This window comes from Poecilia mexicana, unplaced genomic scaffold (assembly GCF_051168715.1).
Source record: "Poecilia mexicana isolate PSO_F unplaced genomic scaffold, ASM5116871v1 scaffold_5, whole genome shotgun sequence".
In the NCBI taxonomy this organism is placed as follows: domain Eukaryota; kingdom Metazoa; phylum Chordata; class Actinopteri; order Cyprinodontiformes; family Poeciliidae; genus Poecilia; species Poecilia mexicana.
In genome coordinates, this window is record NW_028263374.1 from 15112005 (window position 1) to 15134106 (window position 22102).

Consider the following 22102-nt stretch of genomic DNA (forward strand, 5'->3'; position numbering starts at 1 on the left):
TGTAAAAGTTTACACGTTTGGACACATCTTTGCCTGAAGTGCCAACACATTAATCTCTAAATGACGTATTTCAGTAGTTAGCCCGAGTTATTTTTATAGGAGCCCATATGTAATTCCATTAAATCACCAGCAGGGGGGAGATTTAGTCCTTCTCAATAGAACAGCAATGTCCACAGTGGGTTCTCCATATGAGAGCATCTAAACAATATAACACTAAAATGTGTGTGTAGTAATTTGGACAAATAAAAGCAGTTTCTGAGTACAAATGAGCCAAACAGACAAATAAAGTCAAACACTGAGATGTCACCTTTTGATAAAAAAGAAAAGAAAAGCATGCATACTGAGTCAGAGCTCACTCACTCAAGGTCTGCAGCACTGTCGATTTTCATGAAGTCCTGTTTGGCACGCAGTAAGATCTCTGGCTCAAGCCTTGGGGTGATATGCAGAGGCGCAGGATAGTGTGGGCAAGGCAGGGGCAGATGGGCATCAGAGGCAGCGGGAAGAAATTAAGCAAACAGAAGGAGAGACACTGAATACAAGCACAGGCGCCCACTCCAACAGGCACTCTCACTCACACAGCTACACACCCACATCAACACAAAGAGTTTTAACACCAGTTAGTGATGGTAAACCCCGATTGGTAAACAGGAACAAGTCACATATTCCTCCTGCCTCCCCATGATTGGCTTAGTAGCGCAGTTAGCATCGTCCCAGGCAGCTGAGACAGAAACCACCTCCTTCCTAGAGCTGGCAAACAATAAGCTGTACCACTGGAACAGGTGCCAAATGTTGGCTGATTGCTGGGATTAGTTAACCCACAAAACTAGCATGACAAGCAACGTGTGCATGGGTGAGAGCGACACTGTGTGTAAGAGCAAGGTGCAGGAAGAGGGGGCAGCTGCGTCTGACAGTCTGAGTTCATGTAAACAGTTGATTTAGCTGACGTTGTGCGTGGAGTTTGTTTGCATTTTCTCACTTAATGTCCTGACTGATTTGCCTCTCCAGGCGGAGCCGCCGCTCCTCCAGCTGCTCGATGGGGCTGTCCTCCGGGAACTCGTAGGGGGCGCTCCGCATCTCGCTCTCCGCCATGCTGCGTGTGAACAGCTCCTGGTTCAAACACGGGAAGTTGTAAAATTTATGGCGTCATAAACAGGAGATCATGTAAATATGAATGTACGCAGGGTGCATAAGAGCGACAGCAGGGCTTGCACAAACACTGTACCATCTGTTACATTTACAGATTAATAATCCCTGATATTTTTTTCACATAGGAATCAAGAACTTCCATGTATTTTCTAGCTATTTCATATAACAGACCAATACATTTTGAGGAAAACATGGCTTTGAATATGTTTTGCTGATAAATGTAAAAAGTGAGGAAAACATTTTCATTCAGTCCTCTGCTCTGATACCCCTAAATAAAACCTAGACGGCTCAAATAATCCGACGAGTGGGAAGAAGAAAACCATTGTTAAAACAAACAAAGCCATATGAGGCGCTGGTTTGCAGCTTATCATAAACCATGTAGCGCAGGAAGATATTCTGCTCAGTCAGGATCAGATTGCACTTATTTGGCCTCTTTAAACAATACCATGTAAACAAACAGCTCCCATGATGAAATACTGCGGTGGCGCTATCGTGTTGGGAAAGGTTTTTTTTTTTGCAACAATGATAAGAAAGGTGAGTCAATGGGATAAAGCTAAAAAGAGGAGGACAGTGTTTAGCCTTGTGGCAGAAAATCAACACTAACCAGCAAGAGATACAAATAAAATGGTTTCCATTAAATCCTAAGCATGTGTCAAAGTAGCTCAGAGGTTCCCAAACTGTGGGGCGCGCCCCCCAGGGCGGGCACCATGCCATTGCAGGGGGGGCGTGGGAAGCCTGGATGGATGAAAAAAAAACAAAAAAAACAAAAACAAAACATGAACACTGTATGCGCTGGGTTTTTACCTTAGAATGGCCAACTCTCTGTTATTCCTATGTCAATTTGATGCAGTAGAGGCTTCCACAATTCCCATATTTGTGTCCTCTGTCACTTTTATCAGCAGTTAAAACTGTTTAATCCGTTGTTAACATGTTGTAACCTGTTTTTCCGAGCCGCCTTTAAACGCAACATGAGCGCTACGTCGCTCGCGCTGGGTTTACACCTGTGAAGGAGACCTGCTGCTGCTGGGCGGAGCTACGTAGGTTTGTGTTAGAATCACGGCAGCAAACCAGCAAAACGTAAAGAACTTTTCACAGTTTTTCCCTCCAAACTAACCGACTGAGTTGAGTAAAGCTGCTGGATGCAGGTAATGTTAGCTAAAAGATGACTAGCTAATATCAATACAGAACCTTAAGCTTAACAAGTACCTTGTAGGCTACCGATGTTGGTGTCTATTTTCAGCTACATACATTCATTTTGCCCCCAAAAGGAGTCGATTTCCCCCCACCCTGCTCATTCTTAGAGACAGGGAGTCTCTAAGAATCCTCTTTCCCACCCCTCACAAACTTCGTTCAACCAGACAGCTATTTGTAATCCATAGGGGGGACCCAGAAAATGTTTGGAAATCACTGGGGGGGCCCAGGAGAAAACGTTTGGGAACCACTGAAGTAGCCCAAAGTTCAGATCTCCAACTGGAAATCATTGCAGAAACCTGACACCTAAAAGACGATTTCTGTCCAATCTGACGGAGCTGGAGCTGTTTCTCAAAGAAAAGTTTTAGTCTCCAGATGGTGGAAAAAATACCCCCAAAAGAAGCTACAATTGAAATTCAGTTACTCTCATGGAGCTAAAATCCCAATAAAATGCTCTGAAGTTTCAGGTTTTAACAAGATGTGAAAAGATAAGAGAAATAAATAAGTTTATAGTGCACTACTCTCTCAGACTGTCTCCTTAACAGAGCAGCTGTTTTATTTATTATGCATCGTTTTTAAATGCAGAGGATTAAAGTTCAATCGTTGACTGGATGGTGTATTCTTTAATTGTGTTTTTATTTTGTAAAGCACCTTGAATCGCCTTTCTGCTGAAAGGTGCTATACAAATAAACTTCACTGATAGATTAAAGAGTCTAAATTTACCTGCACCTCTTTTAAAATAACACAAACTAAAACTGCTCTATTTAATAAACATGCAGCTCTGGAAAAAACTAAGAGTCTACTGCAGTGAACCCGACGGAAAACCTCCTGGTTTTTCCACCAAACATTGATTTCTGAACTCTTCCTGAGTTAAAACATTAGTTTTGTTGTTTCTAAATTAATATAAACTTGTTTTCTTTGCATTATTTGGTTATATTTCTCATTTTATGTAAATAAATATAAAATTTTTGCTTGTTGCATCAGAGACATGTCAGAAGTTCATAGAATAAAAGAACAATGTTCATTTTACTCAAACATTTACCTATAAATAAGAAGCAAAAACAGAGAAACTGATCATTTTGTAATGGTTTCTTAATTTTTTTCAGGGTTAAAATCTTAATATCACCTCAGCAAGCTCTTTGTACTTTTCCTCCATGGATGTTCGCAGATCGACTGGGTACTGAGAGAGAGAAACTGGCGTCCCAGGGAGGGATCTCTGGGGCTTCAGGGTCTTGGGTCCCGACACGCCACACAGATCTGAAACAGTACACAGAAAGAGAGAAACTTTAGTTAAAAATACAGTTTTAACTAAATATTCTGTGGAGTAAATTTGAAAACTGCAACTACTTAAAACACGTCTTCATCCAACATGATTTAAAGATGTATCATGATTGAAAAATGAACACGTGTCTTAAAGAAATTAGCTAATTACATTAAATCATATCAATAATGCAAGATAAAAAAATACTATAATACCGTCTTTTGCTAAAGACAGTATTTTAATTAAGTCTTTGAAGTAGAAAGAAAAGCAGAAATCTATTAGAGTTACAACTTGTGCTGCTGTGTTGCAAAAAAAAGACCTCCGTCTACTTATTTCTGCACAGATTTAGTTATCTAAATCTTTGTTTTTTTATTTAGACTTGTGGTATATAAACCACATTTAAATTTAAAACAAGTGTATAGAAGACTAAGACGCAGAAGTCAGCAGAGGTTTGGAGAAATCCTGTGTGGTCCTTGCGCTGACATACATTTTAACAGATTAACTCTGTCTGATACATTTATAATACTGAACTGAACTGGCACCCAGTACAAAGAAAACAGTTTACAGGTATTTTAGTCTGTTGACAGCAAAGACCTGTAGCCAAACAAGTGAAAGCAGGAACATAAACTGGAGGTATAAATAGAGAGAAATTGCAGTTTGGTTTGCCAAAGATTACAGCGTCTGGAGTTTTAAGTGGAGAAAAATTATTTTAGCAGAGCCGAGTTTGGTTCAGACACCACAGATTCGTCTCAAGTGGCAATTTAAAAAGTTTACATCTTAAAAGCTGGGAACAATGGGGTTGTTAAGTGAAATGGTGTATGGAACTGAAAATGGTTATAAATGCAAACACAGCACTCAATATTACGCAACATTAAAAAAAAAAAAAAAACTCCCTTTGTTCCCAACTTCCAGTCTGTAGAACCGCAACTTATTTTTTAACCAAAGAGATGAGAATCAAACTTCCAGCTTTTTTTTCTTACCCACATGCAGTTCCTGACATGCCTGAGTGTGGAAAAGGGCAAAAATTTCCATTTACTCTCCAGACTAAACCATACATAATCCACACCGTTAAGAGTTAGTTTCTGACTACAGTGATGCATTTCAAAAGACAGGAGCGCCATGGTTAACTGGACAAACACGGTAATTCACTCAAGTCTCTGGATTTTGGAGTGGCACGCTATCGTTTCTCCATAATTGGAGCAATTATTGGTGCCGTGCCTGGGCAGCGACAATTAGTTTCTGCCATCTGCTGTCTGCCACTGAAGCGGTGGAGCTAGGAGTGAGTAAAGGGGATCTTCATTGTCCACAGTATATTAATGTGGTGTTTTAATATGAATGCAGAAGGGACCCGTAACAATTTCAAAATGAGCTACGGTGCTAGCAAAAAGTACTGAAGTGAAACTCAAGGCTGCTGCTCTCCGTCTGAAAATGTTACGATGGCGTAAATGTGAAGAACTGAAGCGCATTTTAAATCTGCTTCTCTTTAAACATCAGGAAAAACACAAGGAAATTAAATAATACTGCTACAGGGGTATGAAAGCCCGCTAGAAAAATGCACGTCACTTTGAATAATACTGTAATTTTGAGACCAAATCATAAAATTGTTCAGACAAACATTGAAATTTCTGGAATTACAAGGTAAAATAACAGAGACAGTAAGTGTTTAGCTTATATGCACATTTTTAAAGAAGAAATAATGTTCAATGCTACAAAGTGAACAACATCAACAAGGGAAACGCAGCTTAGATTTCCCCAGAATTACTAGAAAACATATCAGGACTCTAACATCCAATATAAACCTTACAGAAAAACAAGAGAATTTGCACATACTAAAAAAATATATTAGATAATTTTAATTTATGACTTAGGGCTTCTCTTTGGAGACTTTTTAAAGACAGTATGGAGCACCTTTCATACTTTACATAATGCTTAATCTTGCTTGTTTTATTGCATTCCAGTGAATCTTTGCACAGCCCTACGGTTTGACATCCATCCTCTCGGTTTGCTCCTGGCGTGATGTTTACTGCGAGTGTTTCTGCCTATTTAGAAGAAAATACCACAGCCATTCATCACTGTGACAAAATCATGATGCAAATAGGTAACACTGACAATAGTGTCCATCCTGGTGTCACATTCCTGACGCTCTGCATGCTGACATACCCTCATTAAATTTCCCTGCAGCTGGTTCTGCTCTACAAGGACTTTGAGCAATCCTTTTCTTCTGCAGATGCAAAATCAAAGATGTTGCCAATTCAAATTTTACCTTCTTTAACCACAGTAACGTTGAGTTTAATGTCATGTTTAGAGCAGAATTGTGCAAATTTTGACTTTTACTTCCATAAATCTATTTTGAAGTAAGACATTTACAACAATAGTTTCAAATCGTTTTAGTCATATTGTGCAGGATTTTGGACGAGTTTCCATCAGTTTTATCTTTCTAATTTCTTAACATGATAATGAACCAAACACACAGGGTGTTCCTATTTGAAAATCCTCTGCAGTGGTTTACAAAAACAACCACCAAGGTTTGTTTGAATTTGACTGGTGGAGCCTTGATTTGCTTCATTTGCATGCGGCTCAGCTCTTTGCACTTTTTAATCCAACCTTTTCTAAAAGTACATCCTGATCCATGATTAACTGAGGTATTTGTTAAAATATTTTAAAAAACTGTCACAGCCAAATGGTTACAATTCAAGTTCCTTCCCACGCAACCAAATTAATTTCAACTTTACTGCTTCTTGTAAATACCTTTCTGACAGAGGCCCTGTGTTGGTGGACTCTACAGATTTTTAAAAACAAACTGAGGTGATTAAAAGCTAAGCTGAAGGCTGAATCCTATTTTCCAGGGTTACCCCCCCTTACATCCTTTGCCACATAATTGAGGAAATGGTTGCAATATCCCACAGAGAAACGGGACACTCCTTCAAAAAGCTGCTACCTCATCAATTCTCACGCTGTTTGCATGCAATTATGCATAACTTAATATGCCTTTACAGGTCACAAAAACATAAAGATTGTGTGATTTAACCTTTAGCAGATATCAGGGTACACATTTTTTTTATATTAGAAAAATTAATATAATAACAGAAAAACCCTAAAACATAGTTATCTAACTAATCACAAACATTTACGCTGTTTTTATACTTAATAATAAATTGTGACACCAGAAACACTACTTTAGTTGAGGGGTGAGATGCGAGTTAGAGGACAAAGAGTGAGGATTTGGGATGAAATGGGTCTCAGGCTACAACCATTAGCTAAACTTTTATAAACTAAATGCATATTTCTGTGCATAAAAGGCTTAATTTTGATTCAATCAAGCTTCTTAAATGATGTTTTTCTTTTATAACCCAAACAAAAGACTACTGAGGATCATCCATTACATCTGAGTGGTCCAATGAGTGCATGGTTAGTTCCTGTTTTGAAAAAAAAAAATTCAGTTTCAGGACAGAAATTACGATAATAAGTTGCTACACCACATAACTAGTTTTGTTTTTTGTTTTTGATACGTGTATTATTTAGTTATGCAAGCTGAAGTCATTTAATCAGTTTAAATCATCAGTACAATAATTGAGAGAAACAAATTAAATGAAGGCTGCCGGATGGACGGGATAAAAGAGGACATTGAGAAACGTCAAAAAATAAAAACCTCTGTAGCGTCTGTATGGAGTCAGAGCCCCAAACTAATTTATTTTGGTTTGGTGAGAGAGACTCCAGTAAAAGTTTTTGTAAGTATTTACAGACTTTAGTCATGAGAGGCAGAATGAGGACACGAGCTTCAGGTGTTCCTTAGCAACCACCGCTCGCTAAGAATAAACCTCTGTTTTGCATCCACGTCTTGAACGCATCATCAATTTTCATCATTAAGATGAAAAAAAAAAAGATTAGACTCACTTTCTAACCTGCTAGAGCATAAATGTATCAATTTACATAAAAAATAATATATTAAACTCTGCACAAGGGAAAAGTATTTTAGTACAAAAGGAAAAATTAATAGGCTAATTGTTCCTTTAGATGAGATAAACATATGAGACAGATGGCAGCTCGTTAACTCAACACCATCAGAAGCAGGAGGAAGGTCAGTGTGTTCAGGTGGACTGAAAAGTGAGAGCTCAGCGGTACACAGTGTTTCCTACAGGCTGGCTGAGGGGCAAAGTGGTAATGAAGACACGAGTTTCAGTTTCAGACACAACGGCGCAGGCTGCCTTTCTGGTTTGATTCAGGACTCCTGAAGTCTTGAATGTTTAGGTCCTACAAATGTTGCAGGATGAAAAATTGCCTCAGAAATCTTTGCGATAAACGGTGGATGTAATCGTTTTGAGACCGTTTTCATAATGGCACAATGATGCAAGTTCACCCTGTCAGAGACACTTTCATTTAGTGAAGAACAAAATAACAAAAACTATACATGAAAATAAATAAAAACCAAACAAAACCAAAACATTAAATAAAATTCATTATAAAGTCATGAAAAAATGTTAATCATCAGAATGGAAATTATTGAGGTCATTTTAATGCACCTACAAACATTCACCAACTACACTTTATATAAAGATCAAATTTACGGAACCACATCAGTGTGATCATGCTGGCTTTGTTCTTTCACTTCTCTGTCTCTTTAGCTCTTCTTCCAGGTTTCTGAGTGCTGCCGTCTTATCCCAACACACAGCCACTCTTTCTGGACCCTCATCTGTCACCACAAGCTTGTCAGTGCAACATTTTTAAACGATAAGCACCCACGCCGCACAGTGAACTGCTAAAACTCCTGCTAACACAAGAGTCACAACAGCAAGCGCTTCATTACAAAAGGTACTGTTTATGATTGTTGATTGTGAGCTACAGTACCTTTATCTGCCTGTCTTGTCCTGAACTCACAGTCTCCGTTGTGGCAGCAGTGGCCTTGTTTGAGCTCTTGCGGGATGCTGGGACATGTAACTAGGCCTGGGACGGCCGATGGACCCTCCCCCGCTGGTACAGTGGAAGACAGAAAGAATGACAGCAAACGGAGAGACCGAACACTCTAGAGACACAACGCTGCTCTGACACCGGGATCTCACAGCTCCTTTTGTCTCTCCTGCTGTAAGTGTCGCCTCCTCCTGAGCGCTGCTGAGGCAGTTTCCCCCCCTCTCTCTTTCCCTCTTTCCCCCTGGTTCTGTGTCACAGCTGCTTCCTGGATCGCACCGGTTTACAGTGCATGAACAGCACAGCCTTCAAGCTCCCGGATTTAAATACTGGGTTGGTGCATACCACGTGGCAAGAAAGGGGAAGGGCCAGGGAGGACTGCATCATGCTCTATTGTGCTGTAAAATGGAGGGGGAGCCGGGATAAGTAGCCACTCCTTCTCCTCCTCCCACCTCTTTTTCACAAGGCTTCAATTATCTGAACGACTGCAAAGCTGCACAAAACACTGATATCAGTGTTATTTGTTTTAGCTGATGACTTTGTTGCACTGTTATCGCTGGCTTTTGTTTTCTGGGGTTTGTGAAACTCTAAAATGCCTCTCGGGTTCACATGACCCTGCCATGAAATCCGTCACTCTGTGGAAAATCTCAGCAATTTCATAAGTGAGGGCACGAGGCTTCATTTGCAATCATGTTAATGTGGAGATTAGATAATTTACACACTTCCTCCCATGTTTCCTCTTTATTCACATGATGCCCAGGAAGCGACTTCATTCTCGTCTTACGTGACAAATACTTTATTGTAACCTACAGCAGCTTGTCTTTATTTACTGAGCGTCTTAAAGGCAGTTAGAGCTTGTAAGACATTAAAGAAATCAACACTAGTAACACGTTTAATAAATTCAGTTGCTAACATATGATATTTGAAATACATTTAAAACCCATAACTGTCACTGAAACATAAAAAAAATGAATACAAAATGCAGCCTTTTTGTAATTGAAAGAATACTATACTTCAGATTATTTTTTAAAATGACTTAAAAGAAGTAAGAAAGTTTTTTTATATAACATTTGAGATTAAAGTAATTAATAGAATTAAAAATAAGCACTTTGAGTTTTATACTGCCAAACTGGTTTAGTTTAGTTTTGTTTGTTTTTCCCATCAGTTATTTTTTGGCTTGCTTTGAGTTGGTACTTGGATGCCTTAATTTAATTAGTTCGTTTTTGTTGCTTTAAACTCAATAAAAACATAAACCTGCTCCATGCGTCTCCCGTTTTGTCTCGACTCCACAGGTCAGGTCACAACATGCATCAGCAGCATTTAAAACTTGCAGAGCTGAAGCAGAAAACGGTATTTTTCAGAGCTTCCATTTAAATCCAGAAGCAAATGGGCAGAAGGTACAGGCAATCTGAAACCAGAGGTTACACAAACAGATACGTCAAGAGGCCCTGAATCTAAGAAATAAACTATTTTTGTGCAACGCCGTCATGCAGCCAGTCAACCACACAGGAAACATTGACGGAAAGGCTGATGCGCTTTCAGTCTGTGACGTTTAGAAACCGTCACAGAAAACGAAAAGACTGAGGGAGGAGGAGTCGCTCACAAGGTATTCAGTGTTGAACGTATTTATGGCTTTTCAGAGAACAAAGCAACAACAGAGCGAGGTTTCATTTCAGATGCATACAAACACTTTATTACAACTGGAAATATATATGTGACAAGAGTTGCACATATGATTTAGATTTTTTTATTCAAATATTCAGTTATTTAACAATTTATATATATATATATTATATCTCAGTTTTGCCCATCAACATTAATAAGCAGAGCTGACACAGCTCCAGTCTGCAGGTTAACTTATGAAATGTTTGTAGCTATTTGATGAGATGAGGGAAAACCACACAACAATCCCTCATAATCCCTAAGAGGTATGTTTTTTATTTATCTACTTGTTCAGTCTTACTTTTTAAATAAGTAAATACAAAATGATTCATTTATTTCTGGGTTGTTTTGTCCTTACCAAGTAGCCTAAGGCTTGGAATAATTACCTGAGTAGTCTGGACGTGGAACAATAAAATGATTGCCCCATTATGATTTAATATTTTCATTACACTCCTGTAATAAATAGCTCAAATGAGTTCCTCTTACGTTTCAACAATCTCCCATAAAAATGTCTTACAGGAAAATAAATCTTGACAGAAAAGCTCAGTTAGAGGAAAATAAGCAAGATGCTCAACTCACTGATTTTTAAAGAGCCAAGGTTTCATTTAGGAAAAAATGAATCCCAAATTCAAAGATTAAGGTTGATTGTCTTGATCAGAGCTTAGTAAAACACAGCTGAGCAGGACTGTTTCAGTATTTGGAAGATGATGACCTTTTAGGAAACATGAAGATGTGACCTCCAAGTCCCTGGTAAACAAACTCTTAAAAGAGAATCTGAGACTTCCTGCTATAAAACTGGCAAAGAAATAGCAATGAAACCGCACATCCTAGGAAAACGGCACGTTAGTCATTTTTATGCAAAACTCGGGCAAAACAGTTTTTAAAAATGTTCCTCTTCTCAGTCCAGATATTTAAAAATCGGTGTGTTTTAGTATAGCTGCAGTATGAAAATCCAGACGCCAGATTTAATGTATTTACATATGTTTTCTATACTAATACCGCCTGCACTTCATATTCATTTGTCTAACATAAACCAATAATTTTCTACAAAACAGCAGCAGAACTAACTAGCACACAATCTGCACAATATATAAAATTACAGTTGTCGTCACAATTGAAAGGCAATTATATTTTAATTCCCGGCATTCAGGTTCTTTATGCTAATGATATATTTATGGCTAGTTGAGTGGATTTTCAATGGTCTTTAAGTTTTAATGGTCAAGACGTGATGGTAACACTTTATTTGACAGGGTGTGCATAAACATAACGCCTGTCATGAACATGAAGGAGTCTTTATGACTCTTGACATGAAGTCTCATTCGGCAAATAATTACACTTTCAATCCAAAGTTGAGGTAAAAGTTGCATTTAAAGTCCATTAAAAATGCCAACTTTGCATTAAAGTGTCTTTATTTACAAAATAATCCAAAGTTGGCACTTTTAATGAAAATGTTAAAGCAACTTTGCATTAAAGTGTCATTATTTACCGAATGACACTTCATGACAACAGACATTCATTCATGTTTCATGTTTCTAACAGGTGTTACGTCATGTTTATGTCAGTCTTATGCACACCTGTCAAATAAAGTGTTACCAACATGATAATGGTGGTGGAGGGACAATCTGGGTCAATATTCAACAATCGACCTTTTACAATAAAGTTGTTTTAAAGAAAACAAGTTAAAACATTTACACTTGAATAAAAAGAAAATTTAGCATCGACACCGTTATAATTTAAAGGTACTATGAAAGGCAGTATCGTGAGTCGTGTTTTTATTTGCGACCTCCACACGACTCCCACTATTATTACTTCTCAGCACATCCTTTCCCCCCGATGCCAATCAGCAGCACCAGGGAGAAACTCAACACGACTCGTCCCTCCCCGTTTCAAAGAGCCGGCTTTACTGTCGACGACTCTCCTCGTCAGCTCTAATCTCCATGTCGGGAGCCAAATTCCCACGAGAAAAATAGGACAAACATTCACAAAAAATGTTTTCCTAGTATTCACAATGATGTGGCTACTTTGTAATTTGTCAACCAGGAAAGTTTTCATGCGATAACAGAGAAACATTCAAAAACAAAACAGAGACACGGCTCTCATTGTTCCATACCAAGCATCTGGGATCGTTCTGACCGTATTTTCTGTCAGCTCAGCTCTCATTGTATCTGAATATAGCAGAGATACTCTGTTACTTGACACTGTCAGCATTTAACACTTGTAACTTACACTTGTTCGATTCTTATGCTGCAAGAGGTCAATATCCCATCTCAGAGATAAAACCCCACTTTAGGACAGCATTCAGGAACAACAAGAGGTAAAATGCTGCTTTGTTTTCTTTATTTATGTCTGAAGTTATTTGCTTGTTTGGTTAAATGTGTTGCTTCCAGGTCAGTTTAGATCTTGGTTATTTTGCATCCTGTCTCCCGTACCTATCTCGGTTTGTACAGCAATTATTTAAGGAATTGCAAAACATATTAACTTTCTTTGTAGGTAAATATTATTGATACATTTAGGAGATAAATGCTTAAACTATAAACTATAACTATAAAGTATTTTGACTGTTTGTTGTGTTATTTTACACAGCAATTACACACAACTTTTTATTGAACAATGACAGAAAATCGTAATAATCCATTAGAATTTGTGTTTTAAATGAAAAAAAAAAAACGATTTACACATTCATCTAAATATCATTAATGTAAAATAATTACTGAGAATTTAGTGTGATTCACATTTGGCCCAAATAAATTTTCCCCAACAATTTATAAATGATCAAAATATGTTTACCATTTATTGGTGTTACAAAACTGCATTTTGCTACAGGACATTGTGCATACAAAATAAATAAACGACTCCAAATCATCAATTATTAATGATGATTAATTAATATCCTGGAAGCAGGCACAAAAATCTTGAATGGTTAGTAAAAAAAAAGATGGATAACTCAACCTCACACCCCACATTTTATAGAACTAAACAGACACTAAACCCTGCAAAAAAAAAAAAAAACCTGTAAATACTGCAAAGGCAATGTATGAAAATATTTTAAATGTATAAAGCATCTTAAGTTTACAAACTTAAAAAAAGTAGTAAGAAGTGAAGTTCTGAATAAAAGTCAAAAGAAGTAAAAACTGACCAGACCTGAATAAATTTGCCCATTTATCTGAACAAATTGCTGCACAATTATTTGCACCTGCATGAGTTACTCACACAACAACATTATGACTATTTTGATCTTTTAACATCTGTGCAACTTGCATGATTTTTTCCCTCACAAAGCCAGTGTGGTCACAGAGATCAGTCACTGCGGACGGTCGGGGCAGACAATAGACTTGTGAGCTCAGAAGCTAATAAAAAGTAAGCCAGCGACCAAACATCAGCTGACGCTGGTTCGTCTCTGAGCGAATGAGGAGGATTAAATGAAAGAGGATCTCTGCTAGGAGCACAAAGCAGAGAACTTAACTGTATCTACCAGTGAAATGCATCTTAATCATGCAGTGCTGCTGTTCATTTAGCAAATTACCTCAGTGAGAGTTTTCAGATGTTGAGTCTACCTGCTGTGAGTTTGTGTGGACGACGCTTGTGTTTGTTTTGAGAGGATACTGGCGGCTCTGCGCTGTCTGGAGGCCCTCGGCAACAAAAAGCCCACCTGTTCGTGGGGTGAGAGATTTCATGGCCTTGATTCCCTGCTCCACAAAATCCCTTTTCCAGAACAGCCATGTTACATGGGGAGCAACTGAGCTATTATTAGCAGGAAAAAAAGCCCAGGAATTTTCCACCCAAACACAGGAAGATTTGGTCATCGCTTCATGCCTGACTGCAGGACGGCCAAAGAGCGGAGACACATGTTTAACACTGATGTGCTGAAAATACGACTTTTCCATGTCAGATGTCTCCCTCTAGCTGCAAAAAGCTAAAGGATCTCAGAAAATAAACAAGAATGGAGCAGGCGACCGTCATTTTTACCACTGAACAGAGAAATATTTGGACGTTTTCTGCAGTTTGATGTTCACACACTCAGTCAGTAAATGTTCAGAAAGCTTTACAGCAAACCAAACTGACCGCATGTTAACAAGGGTTTGATGGGATATTTAAAAAAGAAAATTAGAAGCAGCCATTTTGTTTATTTCATGTAACAAGTTTTGTTTTCAAGATTATCTTCTTCATGCACCTCTTGCCAAGATAAAGCTTCACATTGTTCCTGAGGACTTTTTGTTAATTGTGCTTTTATATATTTTCAATTCATTTTAGTTTATTATATGGAGCCATTGTACAAAAAGTTATTGCATCCAAGTAGGCCTGTCATAATAAATTTTGTTGGACAATAAATTGTTCCAGTAACTATTGTGATAAACGATAATATTGTTGTTTTGACACAATTTTCAAGTGATAAATTGATAATGGTATAATAATGAAAGTTTGCCTTATGAAAGATCAATAAATTTTAATATTGAAAAACAAAAAACAAAAAAAAACACTTGAAACTGGATGTAGAAGAAAAATAAATATCATTCTTAACCAAACTAAATGACAACATCCTGTGGATGAAAAGTGTTGTATGCACAAATTGTTGATATTATCTGAATATGTTTTATTTTGTGGTCGAGGAACTGAAGAAAAATTTCCACCCTGGTGGGCAACAAAATTTTATCCTATCCAATCCTAAAATAATAATAAATATCCAAAATAAACCATGACAACCAAAAACAAAAAATAAAATGGAGAGAAAAACATAAATAAAATTAACTATGATGTCTGTATAAACATAATAATAATCCGAATTGAAAAAAGCTAATTTTAACTCGTTATGAAGCAGGCTTACATCTTTTAGCACAATTTAACTTTGTGACAATGACTCCGATTCGATGTAAGCTGCAGGCCCAGCTAATTGCAGACATCAAACAGCGCAAGAAGGACGGTAAAGTTTACAAGAGCTTTTAGGGAGCCGCCACAAGTAAAAACTGGTACTGCATATGCATAATTTAAGACACAAAGACCTAAAATGACAGGGAACGTGTTTAATAATGAACCAGAACAGAGGAGAACTGCAGGAACCGCTGGACAACCGCATATTTTGGGACGACTTACAGTGAATCTCACCACCGCCTTCCTTTGAATGAATTTGAACCTGCAGCTGTCTTTTTATCAGAAGGCTTGTTTATGTCTGTAGATCAAGATAAACCTCATAAACAGGACACACAAAAGATGCAGCGTAGTGGAACTAAACACGTTGTTTGGAAACGTTGATGACTCGGGGTTCATGACTTGTTTACAACTCCATGCTCACAACAGCGACAGTAGATGATGTTTACAACACGAATTTGCTGTCAGAGGGCAAGCAGGTTGATGTGGTCTGAAGAGAGAAGTGGCCCAGATCTGGTGCTCAAAACAGACTGCGAGAAGCACAGGACCCAGCCAAGCGGCTAATTGAGAGGACTTAGATGACTGCATGGATGGAGAGACTTCTAAGTTATTTATTACTGCGCCAAGCACGGGCCTCCTCAGCAAATTTCATAAAATGTCTGTCAGAGGGAGTTACTGCTTCACATATGCAGTCGCATCCCTCCAAACAGGAAAGCTGCACAACACTAAGGCATCACCCAGTTTCAAGACAAGTTAATATTTGCATGAAATGATCTTTGATGTAATTATCAGTACACTGGAGGGACGGTTTCTGCTAAAAAAAAAAACCCAGTTAACTTATAGCACAAGCGCAGTAATGGAGCTACGACCCCTTATTAATGGGACTTAATGTCAAGATGTGACATTAAGTTGGAAATCTTAATGGGTACAAAAACACTGAACGTAGCATGCCTCTCTTTGGAATCTTGCCAGAAAGTGAAAACATTTCTAACAGAATAAAAACCTCTCAAAAATGTAACACGCATATTTTAGTACAAACTATATTCCTCTGCCTTAAGTATGGCTCTATTTCTAATTCTAAAAGCCTTAAATTAATCCCTGAGAAATGATTGATTAATGTGTTAAACTCTGAACTATATGGCTGTATTTTCATTTAATAGAAGGATTTCATGTTTGAGAGCTTAAATGTGAAAATGCTTCAGCCAGGAGATTTTGTCTGCAACATTTTAATACCTTCTTTCTCTCTAACTGAGCCTGAAAAATCTTGAAGAAACCCCCTAAAGAAGAATCCACGTTTATTATTGGCTGTGTAGTGTGACAGTGCTGCACGTTTACTAAAACTGGCTTCTGATTGGCTGATCAGGGCCTTGTGAAGACTCCTCCCCCAGAGGCAGCAGAAACAGAAACAAGCTTTACCCATCTGAGTCAGCAATAACTCAGATGGGTAACTTCTTTACTTTTTTGTTGTTTTGTTTCTTCCTGTAATTTGCTTATTCTGGTTGTGTACCTCGATTTTTAATCCAAAGTGAGGAACATCTGTACACCCTAAAAGCCAGCATCAGAAACAAGTATCAGAAGATACAAGGTCAGCTTGCCTTTGCAGGAATGACCATCCCCAAATAACACGCATAATATATGTGAGTTAAAAACAACTTAACATTTTACCAAAATCAAAAAACAGAAGCGCAAAGTTAATATACAATATTTCTAAATAATTTTATGCGAATGATATAGAAACCATCTGACCAAAACTAAACTAAAATATAAGTGTTCACAAATAAATGAACCTGTTATTTCAAGCATTTATCAACCAGTAATATTACAATTAATGAACTCATCGCTCATTGTATAAATGTAAATGTTTTCCTCTCCTCACTCTCCCATTTTAGCACTTTCAGGCTAACATTGTAAACAAGAAATTGCTCTTCATATTAACCAACAAGAACCTAATAAAAGATTAAAAGTTTATATTTGGTTTAATATTTAATTATGTTCAGACAGTCTTTGCAGCAGTCCTTGCAGAGTCACACATGCTGCATATTAAACATCAGCTGAAAACGAACTGCTTTAACATCAAATATAAGAACCAACATTAAGTTACGAAGGGGAACCCCACATTTGCAAACTAATTTCCTAAGCTGGAAAGCATAAAAACCTGCATGCCAACATAACATGCATCTGCGTCACTGACTCCACCCCACAGTAACAACTGATACTTCCTGCACTCTCTCTCTCTGTGGGACCCCGTTTCATCAACACTCACCGGGGCTGGTGTTGCTCTGCAGGCTCCCTCTTTTGGGAGTCTGGGATTTAGGTTTACCCTTCCCCTGTCCATTGCTGCTGGAGGCGGAAGATGACATCCTAGCACCCGAGTTCCTGCTACTACAGGAGCAGAGCGAGTCTGAGCTGTGAAGTGACCAGCAGAGGAGAGCATCCGCTCTGATGCTGGAGCTCTGTCTCATGGTGGGGCAGGGGAAAAGCAGGACCCATGCTGGGCTGCTCGCAGCTCTGCTGCAAACTTGGCTCCACCTCCTTCCAGCCAGCAGCGGGTCAGCAGGCGAGCAGCACAGCGACGCACTAAAAGGACGTCCAAGGCTTTCCCCGATCCTGCGGGGGACCGTCCTCCTTGGTTGCCTTAGCAACCAGGGAATGAGCTTCCTGTAGCCAACGTGGTGAAATACAACCACAGAAGAGGCCATTGCAGAAGAAGGTGTGCTGCTAGCATGACAGCCAGCAGTCCTGGTGACCAACTTGTACCCCCGCAGCTCAGAGCCAAGGTGAGAGGAGGACGAAAGCTTTCCACTTGTCTAAACTTAGAAGTTAGATCCACTTGGTATCATAAGAATGCCCCCGTTAGCCAAGAGAAGAAGGAGATTTAGATGAACAGCAGGAGATGGAGGGGGGGGAAAAAAGAGCCAAAGACAACAAACAGAAGAGAGAGGATAAGCTTAGAAACCAGCTAACCGGTGAGGTCTGCGACTCTTTCCTGCTGGAAACTTCTGAGGGGAGCCAGGCAGCTGAAACGCACACAGCACAGGCCCTCCTGACTGGGCGTTTTATAAATAGGGACAGCCAATGCACAGACAGGGACAGTAACACAACCTGGGACAGCCTACACTACATGCACAACTTTCTAGTAACATAATTGATCACACTGCTCGTCTAAATGAGCAGTGACCGCATGTCAAAGCAAACTTATAAATAAACCTCCACTGATTGACCAGATTTCAAATCAATTCATTCTGATTACATAACTTCACTACGGGACGCTGTGCAAAAACAAACAGCTCCAGTTTAAATCCAGTTACATCCAATAAAGCTATACCGATTTATTTGAATGCGAATTTGTCTTTTCATCGGTTCAAACCATCGTATAAAATGTGCAGCTGTCATTCACACAGCAGAAAACCACAAACAGCAGCCTGGGATAATGTTATCTGTAATCTTATCAGCACACTCACAAACTTGTTACGCAAGACGGAGGACTTTCAAGAATGCAAACTAGTGATGACAGGATTACTGAGCTCTTAAAAATGTTTGACTGAATCAGTGACTTGAGAATCTGGGGCATGAAAAACATAAAAAAAAGAAGGTCAAGATCCCCACCTAGTGGTAAGCAAAATAATGCAAGTAGGAGAACTTATTTCTCTCTTACTGCCAAAATGTCCTGAAATTAATAAATATTAATCCCAGTGGCAATGTGGATAAATCACCCAGGAAGAGGGATTTTACTGTTCAGTATCTGTATTAAAGCTCTGTTCATCCGGAGTCACAGCCCAGGCATTCACAGTTTGTTTGCACACAGCCTCTAAAGTGTAAACACAGATTCAGACGACCACTTCCTTTATGTAAACTCCAGATCTGCAATATAAATCAGACAAAGTAGAAATTTACCAATACAGTGATTTACGATTCATGTAGGACAGTTTGAACAAACTTTCTACCATGTTTATGTATAAAAACTATCCAAAAACTATTTTGAGTGGATGTTAAATAGGCTTCTTTAGACAAAAAACGTAAAATATGAATCCTTAAATAAACAGCTTCCGAAAAGCTCCAACAAAACACCTTTGAGCTTCATTGTCTGACCAAGTCGAAGATCATCCTCGATATTGTTGTCAACATTAAAAAAAATGTTTTCGGGCGTCTGCAGCCAAAATCTGACCTAGTTTTCAGAGACGACTCACCATCTGGTGCAGCAGCTCCAGCAAAAACAACCAAACACACACACACAGGCCTAATTTAATCTTAAATAAAAAAGCAAACTATCCTTTTATTAGTGAATACAATAAATACTCACATTCTTAGGACTCAGAGAGGTTTCATCACCAAGCAGCTCCTCTGTAGCTTTTTCTCTGTTTGGTCAGGATTTGTGAGCTCACATTCTTTTGCTAAGAATGAGACCACTGTGCGTATCACTGCATGCTGATGAATCTTTTTTTTTTTACCCTTCTAGAGCACAGCCAGTGAAATTCAATGTCTTTTTTGCAGAGGCCAAAAGCAAGGAGAAGAAAAAACTGTTGGCTTTCTTTCTGCAAATTGCCTCTCCGCAAATATTTTTGAAATGTGAAAAAGTATTGGGCCTTGCCAAATGTAAGCCTGTTGTATTATTATTATTATCATTTTTTTCTAAAACATAGCCTTGACTTGTTATTACTCCTGATTCTGCCAGTCGCTAATGGCTGAAAGCCAAACTAGCTTGTAAGAGTTTCTAGAAAATGTTTTGGAAATCAAAAAACTTGTAAGTTTCAAAGTATTTGGACAGACTTAAGCACTTTAAACTCCAGGCAGATTTAGGTTTAAAGTATTTTTTTTGTAATATATTTTACCAAAATGTTTCTTCTGACTGGAGGTAATATTAACATTTTTGGATCTGACAGAGAGTCTGTAGGAGTTAACGATTATGAGGTGAAGGAGGTCTTCCTACTTCAAATACTTACAACTCATCAAAAAATAAATAACAACCAAAAAATAGCTCAGTTATTATAACAAGGGGATTGACTGCTGTATTATCTCAATAATTGTCCTACTAATTATTGAGATGAGTATAAATGTCAATAAAAACAAGTCAATTATTTGTTTCTATCTGATACTCCTTTCATATCATTCTATCTAGAAAAGCCTGGTCACTGCCAGACACACTTCTTAGCTGAATAATTTTTAAACTAAATGGATGATTAATTTTATATATAATTTTATAATATATATAACTGGAGTTGAGCTAGTATATATATATATATATATATATATATATCTATATATATATATATATATATAGATATATATATATATATATCTATATATATATATATATATATATATATATATATATATATATATATATATATATATATATATATATATATATATATATATATATATATATATATAATATATATAAATACTATATAATAATACTAAAATTGCTATGACAGAAAAGTCACTTTTGCCATATTGTAGGAAAATAGTGTTTAAGAAATTAACATTTGAATAATATATATAGAAAACTTAATGCATTAAGTACGCATTTAACATTTTTATTGCATGAATTAAGTTACATAAATATTATTCTACTTTCCATTTCAGACTCAACTTATTGTTTTTTTTTTTTGTTGTTTTTTTTGCTTCAATAACATTCAGGTCATTTAAGCACAAATTACTACATTGAATCTGCTTAAGTCTTAGTTGGATCTTATCTGATGAGTGAATATATCATTTAAAAAAACAGTAAAGTTGGATGATTTTTGGAGAGTGGGGAAGAGTTTTTAACTTCTTTCTTGACATCTGGTCAAAGTATGACAAGCTTAATTTCTAAATCAAGAATCTCGACTTCCACAATAAGCAGTGACATATCCTACAAAGATGGAGGTTCTTCTAAGCAGTTATTGAATATAAGTACCTATGCTTTGCAAAAATAAATAAATCTAGCAGTTTTAGTGGTTAGTTTTGGACTTTCAGAGTTATTAATGTGTCATTATATCTGTAGAGCTACTATAGTGCCAATAAAGATCTAGTTCAACCAGAAATTCAAGTTGCCTAGAGCGATGTTGCCCATCCCTGGTCGTGAAGGCACACTGCCCTGCTTTATAACACCTGAGTAAGATGATGTAGGTCAGCCACCAAATGAAATCAAGTGTGCTAAATCAGGGAAACATCTAAAACCTGCAGGGCAATAAGCCTTGAAGACCAGGGTTGGGATTCAGAGACCAAACAGGTAGCGACCTGGCAAAACCTGGCTTTTGAATAAGGAAACATTCAGTCATTAAGCCCTAGAACAAAATTCTGGTTTCTAAAATACTCAAATCAAGGTGTGATGTAGCGAATTAGGCATAAAGCATTTCACTTTAACATAAGTCATTATGAAAACTATTGCATTACTAGTCTTTTCTCTGTAAAAAGAGGGAAAACGTTTGGAAAAAACCAGCATTTTTTCCTGTGTTCTTTAGTTAATTAGTAACATAATAGCACAGATCTTCCTTGACTGCAAGTTCTGAGTATTCAGATGAATATAAAATTAATTTATAACTAATTAAACATTCCTTGAACATCAGCAGAGCACAAAGCGTTTTCCCCTTGTGTTGCGTGGTTTATTAAACATTTCGGACAGGATGTGAACCGACATACCTGACATTGTTGTGGTTAGCTGCAGGCGAAAGTGGACCAAAGAAGCTCAAATATAAAGGAAATGGTCTGAAAACACAGAAAGAATGCAGAAAAAAGTTAACATGGTGGAAAGTAACTGTTCATACAGAGTTGATACCGGTTCATCAAAGGTCATTAACACACTCGCTAGCTTAACTTAAACGTGTTAACTATCCTTAAATACATTAACTTTAACTTTAACCTGGGGGATGTAATTTAAGCGATCTCCTCATTTTATAACCATTCAAAATAACCAATAAAAACAAACGTCACTAAAGTAAAGTATTAAGTAGACACCATAAATACATTATTTTTTCACCTTAGCTCATCGGCTTCGTGGGTTTTTATGTTTAGACGGAACTTCAGTTTCCTTTCAGTGTGAATTAAGTATCGGTTTTAAAGGAGCCGCTCCAGTTTGTCTCTCAGAGGTTCAAA

General features: G+C 37.7%; 1 protein-coding gene across 3 annotated transcripts in view; it reads right to left on the reverse strand.

Moving 5' to 3' along the window:
* Positions 1-22102, reverse strand: part of LOC106928190 (AMP deaminase 2-like) — a 36436-nt gene extending 14334 nt beyond the window's left edge. Inside the window, exons 1-5 of one of the 3 annotated variants that reach the window (XM_015004276.2) lie at positions 21987-22101; positions 21650-21715; positions 3464-3594; positions 977-1107; positions 361-429 (exon numbers count right to left, since the gene is read on the reverse strand). In XM_015004276.2, the coding sequence (XP_014859762.2) occupies positions 361-429; positions 977-1107; positions 3464-3594; positions 21650-21656 (338 nt within the window). In that variant the 5' untranslated portion in view covers positions 21657-21715; positions 21987-22101. Of the gene's footprint in view, positions 1-360; positions 430-976; positions 1108-3463; positions 3595-8443; positions 9611-21649; positions 21716-21986 lie in introns of those variants that run through there. The other 2 variants (XM_088005599.1, XM_015004278.2) reach the window with 2 other exon arrangements.